General features: G+C 33.7%; 1 protein-coding gene across 4 annotated transcripts; it reads left to right on the top strand.

Moving 5' to 3' along the window:
- Positions 1 to 1,886: 1,886 nt before the first annotated feature.
- LOC132055851 (uncharacterized) lies at positions 1,887 to 7,186 on the top strand. 4 transcript variants are annotated; one of them, XR_009414674.1, is made up of 9 exons: positions 1,887 to 2,194; positions 2,660 to 2,852; positions 3,223 to 3,332; positions 3,961 to 4,039; positions 4,122 to 4,189; positions 6,181 to 6,247; positions 6,490 to 6,616; positions 6,741 to 6,791; positions 6,894 to 7,186. XR_009414674.1 is itself a non-coding variant. In XM_059447853.1 (8 exons), the coding sequence occupies exons 1-8, from the start codon at positions 1,955 to 1,957 to the stop codon at positions 6,902 to 6,904; spliced, it is 819 nt and encodes a 272-aa protein (XP_059303836.1). In that variant the 5' UTR covers positions 1,888 to 1,954; the 3' UTR covers positions 6,905 to 7,186. The 4 variants fall into 4 exon arrangements, 2 of the variants coding, with proteins under 2 accessions (XP_059303836.1, XP_059303835.1); XR_009414673.1 differs by having other exon boundaries at positions 6,741 to 7,186; XM_059447853.1 differs by lacking the exon at positions 6,490 to 6,616 and having other exon boundaries at positions 1,888 to 2,194.
- Positions 7,187 to 8,095: the final 909 nt, after the last annotated feature.

Raw genomic sequence — 8,095 nt, 5'->3', positions numbered from 1 at the left:
TTGAGTGATTTTATGAGATAATAGGCCAAAGTTGAGTGATTTTATTGATATGTAGCAAAATTCAATGAATTTACTACATAATTTATCAAAGTTCAATGACCTTTTAAGATATTTACCCTCCCAATTTGATGAAATTGTACGGCTTGCCTTCAATTGGGCTGGTCTTTAAGTTTTGTCATTCAAATGGGCTGGTTTTTATTTTTCATCTTTCAAAATCGAACTTATGTCTAACGAGATATAAGTTTTTTAAGGACAAAAATCATGTAGGACATAATTTGTGGGATATTATGATGCAGAAATTTAAACTAATGATATGCAAAAAAGTTATTTGCCTTGAGGGACAAAAATCAAAGACCAGTACAAAATGAGACAAAGTTGCAAATTACCCTACCAATTTCAGATAGGGCAAAAAACATATATGTACATGGTAAGAGGGTATATTTACAGAACATGACGATATTTTTCAGTTTACAAAATATATCAATAGACTTGTTACAAAATCTATACCAATTAGGTGAATTAAAAAGAAGCAAATAAAAAACATTAAATAAGGTAAGGAAATCGTTTTACTTATTTTATCCACTTTTCTCTCTCCATTCAAAATTTCGAAATATAGTTCTCTGATTTTCTCCAACTTTTGCTTCCTTATTTCGTCCACTTTTTCTCTCCCCATTCAAAATTAAGAGATATTATTACCTAATTTTCTCCAACTTTTACTCAAAAAATTCCATTATAATCGGTAATTTTTATGTACAAAGTTCATACACCAAAAAACATATATGTATAATTTTCGTATGCAATATGTATAACTGTATAGATTCTTATAATTTTTATATATGAAATATGTATAAAAATTGTATGTATATTTTGGTTATTATAAAGTACATATAAATTGTATAAAATCTATTCAAAGTATGTATAAATTTTGAGAAAAATATGTATAATAAACTTGTAATTGATACAAACTAGATTTCATACAAAGTTCATACACCAGAAAATAAGTATATATTGATTTTTGTATGCAATATGTATAAATGTATAAATTCGTTATAATTTAGTAGCGTATAAATATGTATAAAAGTTGTATGTATATTGTGATTATGACAAAGTACATGTAAATTGTATAAAATTTGATCAAAGTATGTATAGATTATGAGAAAGTATATATGTATAATAAGTTTTTTGATGGATACAAACCAAATTCCATCCACATTTCATACAAATATTAGTTTTCAACATTTTTAAGAGTAATTGATATCGAATTTGTTCGCATTTTATACACATTGTACCGCATATATCTAAAAAATGACATATAGTAGACTCCATACACATTTCATGCATATATAAGTTTTCAATATTTTTTAAAACTACAGTTTATATAATTTATACAGATTTTCAAAACACACAATGATCATATATATCTCAAAACAATACAAATCAATTTTTATATACAATTAATACACTAGTTAGTAATCAAAAATACTTTGTAATATTGGTTTGAAAATTTATACTAGAAGAGAAGATGGATTTAAGTATTAAAATGGGTTTTGATAAATATCATAGAGGGGGAGAGAGAGAGAGAGAGAGAGAGAGAAATATTTTTAAAAAGAAGAAGAAGGTGTGTTGAATGAAGTAACTATCCTCCCTATTAATTAAGTCCACATTTAAAATCTATTGATTCTAACCCATGCCATTTTCTTCCTTAAAAAAAGTCTAAAATTGTGGGTATCCCATTAAGCCCAAATTTAATATGTTTTGTAATTTTATAAATAAGAAAAAATATCATTATATTTTGTAATATAGATTCTTAAATAAATATTATTAAGTTATTTTCCTTTGAGGATATGGCTTTTGAAGTAAAGGCCGTTAGATTAAAAGGCCCAATAGAACAACTTGAAATTGAACACATAAATTTACTCGCTCCTGTGTAGCCCCTCCTAGTGAGCGGTCGAAAATGTTACTTTGCGGAGGCCGTAGATTCAATATATTGGCGCCACCAACCCCATTCTCATTTGGGACTTTCATCAAACACCTTGCAACTCCTTCAAAATCCTCAAACCTTTCACTCACCGCAAAATCATTTACCACTAGCGCAAGCACAAATGTCTTCAGCTCTTACCGTTTTGAAGCACTAAACTCGCGTCAAAAAGAACAAGTGCATCTCTACATTGATTCCCTCCTTGAATGGAACCAGGTTCGCTCATTCTCTTCGTGTATTATGTACTTGCTTTGTCTCAATTTATGTGACACACTTTACTTTTAGAGCTTGTTTGGATTGGCCTATTTTAGGTGCTTTTAAGCACTTCTGCAATGTTTGTGTAATATGAAAAAGTACTTTTTTAAGTGCATGTTTTTAAGCCAAAATAACAAAAATAAGCCAAAAGCCATTAGTTAGGAGTTCTAACTTTATAAGCCCACCTCAACAGGCAATTTGTTGGTCCCAAAATGAATGTCACCTTTTTATAATTAGAAATAACTTAACTTTAAAATTTCTCTTTTACCCTTAATGAAATGACTTATATCCACTCAAATATTCATTTCTCAAGTTTTAAAAGTGTTCCTTTCTGCCAATTCAAATGGTGTCACATAAATTTGGAGGGAGGGAGTATATGTTTGTGTTACCAAATTATATATACTCAGATAAAGTGTTTTGTTACAGAGAATGAATCTTACTGCCGTAAAAGAGGAGAGTGAGGTTATGGAAAGGCACGTTGAAGACTCACTTTCAATCATAGAACCGATTCGGACTTCGTATGTTTCACATTGTGGAACTTCGTCTGAGAATCTCAATCTCGTTGATGTTGGAAGTGGTGCTGGACTTCCTGGAATAATTTTGGCCATTGCTTCCCCTGGTAGCTATTCACATTTTTTCTTCACAATGTCAAGGAGTAACATCTCAAAAGAAAATGCCTTTGTAGAATGTGTTGCATTTGTGTATATTCACTTATTTGGTTACTAAACAAGAAAGGAAAGAAAGAAAAGAGTAGATCATCAAATGAAGAAATAAATAATGTGAGATTTCATTTTGTTAAACGGAACAAGTTGCTTTTACTGCTTGAGTAGTTTGTTAAGAGATTGATTTACGTAGTTTCTATAAATGTTTTAAGGTTTGCTTTCAAATTCATCTCATTCTATTCTTTCCATATTTTTCTCTCTAACTTTCTTAAATTTTCAATGGATGTAGAACTTTAGTATGATAGCTCAATGAAGTTGTATGTGCAGGTTGGAAAGTGACTCTTCTTGAGTCTATGAATAAGCGTTGTTCCTTCCTGGAGCATGTGGTTAGTGAGATTGGTCTATCAAATGTTCAAGTTAAGAGAGAAAGAGCTGAGGTTAGTCAAACTCAAATCATTAGATTACATGTCTTTTTAATTATTGATTTAGTAATTGGTCAAAAATATTCTCTTAATTTAGTCAATATGTGTAAGTGACATTGTTGCAACATGAGCCGTATGCATTCCTAGCAAGGTCATGTTTATTTTGTTTTCTGAAACCAAATGGGAGTTAAGTTCCATGGCTTGGTTTAATTATTGGCATAATACCTAAACATGTCCTCAAACTTGGCCTCAGCTGGCAAATATGCCCTCCAACTTGGGTGTGCATAAGTAGGCACCTTAACTTGTCTCCACTTTGTCAGATGAACAGTCCAACTTACAAAATGATCATCTAGACACCTCCTTATGTCAAAATAATCAGTGCAGAGTCCATTCTTTTATTCAGTTGTATATGTTCCTTCGTCTAGTAAGAACATCTGATGGTTTTATCTCCTTGTGTATGATACTTCATATATCAATGTCTGGGGAGGAAAGTTCTAAATTAAAATTTGCTGCAATTTGATGCCTGCTGTTCCTCCTATTATATAGTAGTGTCGTCGTTTAGATTTTCTTCTGGTAGTACAATTTTTAAATATTCATTTAACTTGTGGACTTGATGCACATTCTTTACATTGGAATAGGACAGACGCTGGGGCAAGATGTCAACTTCAGAGAGTCTTTTGATGTTGCAGTTGCCAGAGCAGTTGCAGAAATGAGAATTTTAGGTATACACATTTTCTTTCTTCCTCTGTGTTTTATGTTCTTTAATATTCCTTGACATCGTTATCAGTTTCTGTCATCTTGCAGCTGAATATTGCCTTCCTCTAGTCCGAACTGGTGGTATCTTTCTAGCTGCAAAAGGTCATGATCCTCAGGTTTGTCTATTTTATGATTCATAGTAATCGTTTAAGTTACTTTGTAAGGCTTGGCTTTTGTGCTTTAGTTAAAATATGTGTGTGATTACTCCACTACTCTTAAGCTATGCTTAAGGTGGGAAGTAATTATCCTCACTTGTCAGATCTGATATGTTTGATTATCATAGAAACGCATGTGAGGTCTAGAAAGGTTTCCGAGGATGGACATATGAGGGATTGAGGTTCAAAGAATTTGGCTTTATCTGGAGAATCCTCGGATAAGAAAGTACTTTTTTTCTCACATATTCTGCTTTCATCAAACAAGTTGTGTCTTGTGGGCGCTCTTGTAGTTTCTATTTTTCTTTCTTATTCTACTAGTTGGTAGGTTCATTTGCGCACCTCGGCTACTCCAACCAATACCTGCTACCTCCCACTAGCACAGGTACCAACTCTCCACTCTCTCCCCACCAAGGCTTAGTCAAATGGAAAGAAATAACCTAGTGTTTTTTTTCTCTGCTAGGATTTGAACTTGAGATCTCGTGGTTCTTCTACCACTTTATTGACCAGCAAGCAAGCCACACCCTTGGGTGCTATTGGGAACATATGATTTTATCTTTCATCATCTCCATTTCATTCTATTTTCCTATAAAAAAAATTCTGCAAGGCGTTTATGTAATACCCCTCCCCAGTAAAAGTTGTTTTTTCTTAGTGGAGGGTTTTTGAACATCTTCCATGTCTCGTTGTGTTTAAATACTCTCCACTCCTTTTTGTCCTTGTTAATTATCACATATTGTTTACGTATATTATACTTTGTCTTCCTTGTTCCTCCCCTTTCTTTGTTTTTCAGCCCGCTTTTTCATGCTTTTTACGGTATTTTTCCATGTCGTTTATACTGCTTGTCCTTGTGCCGAGGGTCTACCAGAAACAGCCTCCCTACTTCCCAAGGTAGGGGTAAGGTCTGCGTACACTACCCTCCCCAGACCCCACTATGTGGGATTTCACTGGGTATGTTGTTGTGGTTGTTGTTATTGTCTTCCTTGTTCCCCCAGAAAAGGTATGTAATGTTTACTTATCAACAGAAAAAAGAAGAAGCAGGCAGACATTAATTTGTGCTAGTTCAGAAATTAAATAATTTCTTGCCGTACAGGCTCACGAAGTCAAGATTTTATGTCTTAAAAGAACCTTCGCTGCAGTTTTTAACCCAATGAACTATTTGGCATAGGGCTGCTGCTTAATACCAGATACAAGTGCTTACACAATTGAACTTATATGTTGTTTAGATTGGTTTGCCATTGTATTAGAGAATCATTTCACAGTTACATAGAAAAACGATATTTATGGATCCTTGACTATGGGGTATTCTGCAATTTTGGACATTGAATTTAGTGTTCTCATTCTTTGGTTCTTTGAATGAAAGGCATTTTGAAACATTTGTTAAATATTTTCTGAAATCCAAGCATAATCCATTCCTAATATGTCGAACCTGTTGTTTTTGGTTAATTTACAAAGCGAATGGATGTCTCTAGCCATTAGGTCGAGTTATCATGGGTTTTGATGCAATTCAGTAGTGGGATTTCATTCAATTTGAACGATTGTAGTCATATCATGCATTATATACCGAACAAAATTTGTACACGCTATATTTCACTTATCTTATGTTCAGTTTTTGCTCCAAAAGAATGAAAAGGATGAAATTTGCTTAATCCTATAACTTCGGAGAACAAATGCGCAAAAATCAATGGTCGGTCACACTACTTTTGAGGGATAAAAAAATGTTATTTATTCTTCTTAAAATCCACTTGTGGTATTCACACTGGGTATGTTGTTGTTTCTTCTTAAAACCTAGAGCAGATCTGCGGTGGCAATCTACTGAAAATGCAATATGAGTATCATTGAAGAAAGTAACTCGATATGAATTTGTAGGATGTAAGATGATTTGCATAAGATTTGAGAAGAGAAACTATTGACATATATTTGCAATAACCGCTCTCAACCTTCAAACTCATTGACAGGAGGAAGTAGATAGAGCAGAGAGAGCAATACAACTGATGGGAGCCTCTCTATTGCAAATTCGCTGTGGTATTGTTCTCTTTCACATGTCTTTCACATTGTAGTTACAAAAGGATGTGACCGCAGTTCAGATTGGTTCTAAGGTTTATGAATTTTCATGTATTATATTTGATAAAACAAACCTCTCCAAAAAATTATATAGGAACTAGATAACGGCAGATCTGCGGTGAATTATTTCCGACTTCCTGTGATTGTTGGGTTTCCAGATCCACATCGTCCTGTTTCTGAGAATTATTATTTTCAAAGTCCAGGATTGAGGTCAATGCGCTGGGCTTTCCTCAGCCTGAAGAATCAATTATAAGCAGTATCACATCTTCTTACTTGTAACTTTGAAAGTGAAGATATCAGATATCTTGCTGTTATGTCACAGTATGATAGGTCCTGCTCTTACACTTGACCTAGGTTAGCTTCCTTTGAGTAGGTCTCTAGATGAGTAGTTACATTTTACAATGTCCTCTCATTTCTTTCATTCATTCATTTGTTTGTTTATTTTGTAATGCAGTTGATTCCCACAGTAAACATGGACAGAGAACTGCCATAATTTGTTTGAAAGGTAAACCTACGCCAAAGAAATATCCTCGAGATCCAGGAACTCCAGCTAAGATTCCACTCTGAGAGAAATGTTGTCTTACCTCCTTATCTTCCAATTGTACAGTTAATGTATGATGGAGGGAAATTTGTATTTCAGTAGCCTTTCTCTCGAGTTTAGAAGCACAAACATTGTACTCATAGATTGCTGGAAGCAGTACTATTAGTACCTTGAGAAGGTACACCACACAGATTTGGCTTCAATTCTGTCCACTAAGATGAATGTATATTACATCCACACAATAGTTTTATTATTTTGTCTTCTTGCGGTTTTGAATTAAACAATTTTTGTAAATATCATTGTCTTGACTAACAAAGACCTAAATGGCCGCCACACTCACGTGCCAGTTGGTGATTCAATTTGTCATGCAATTTTTTATGCTTTGTCTTTTGTGATGTAAGCAGATAGTTTCAGTTTGACATATTCAGGATTCAGAATATTTCACAGCAAGTTACCTGATCCATGTGGCTGCGGTAATTGTGTGAAATTGAATAACTCTCAGCTAGGATTGGAATTGTGCTACTGTGGCTAAGGATATAATCTGTGATTTTGTGTACCTTGTTAGAATTTCGGTTGCATCACATAGCGGAGCATACGAAACTGTGACAGGATATTGTTGACCTTAAACAATGGATTTTACCTAACATTCTTCCCACTTGTATTAAGAAAACCTTGGTCCTTCTGCTTACCAAAAAATATAAAAAAATCTTCGCCTGTCCTGTACTAAGAATTTTATCCATAGGTAATCGTTTGTTGGCTTGGAGGAAATCTTTTTGGTTTGTTCCTGAATACAAACTAGGTAGGCGTAAGGAAGGGATTAGCGTTGTGTAGATAAGCTATTTAAGCTGGAACTAAAATAAGAGCAACATAACAATGACGCATCAATAAGATAATTAAGGTTGAAATTGTGGCAAAATGCTATTACCTACTCTGCCGTGTAGATTGAAATGGGAGAGGGTATCAATTTCCAATTAGTGAAAAGACTTGTTATTGCATGTCTTTTTCTATGGTTAAGTTAAAGCATAATCATGAATATCTTAGTCTATGCCGTACATTTGATTAAGCCATATTAAAAATATCATATTCCATGTACTTTTGGTCTGTCTGGAAACTCCAAAGTTCAACTAATCCTAGGAAAACTTAATACTAGTATAATCAGCGGCAGAATTAGACCAAAAAAAGTTATTAGTCACGGAGGAACCATTCTTTATTCCGAATAATCTCTTTATCCAACTTTCGGCACTATCTCTTACTAGGATATGCAGACT

Source organism: Lycium ferocissimum, chromosome 5, assembly GCF_029784015.1.
Source record: "Lycium ferocissimum isolate CSIRO_LF1 chromosome 5, AGI_CSIRO_Lferr_CH_V1, whole genome shotgun sequence".
Lineage (NCBI taxonomy): Eukaryota > Viridiplantae > Streptophyta > Magnoliopsida > Solanales > Solanaceae > Lycium > Lycium ferocissimum.
The sequence above is the reverse complement of the archived record's forward strand: the minus strand, read 5'-3'. Positions and strand labels throughout refer to the sequence as shown.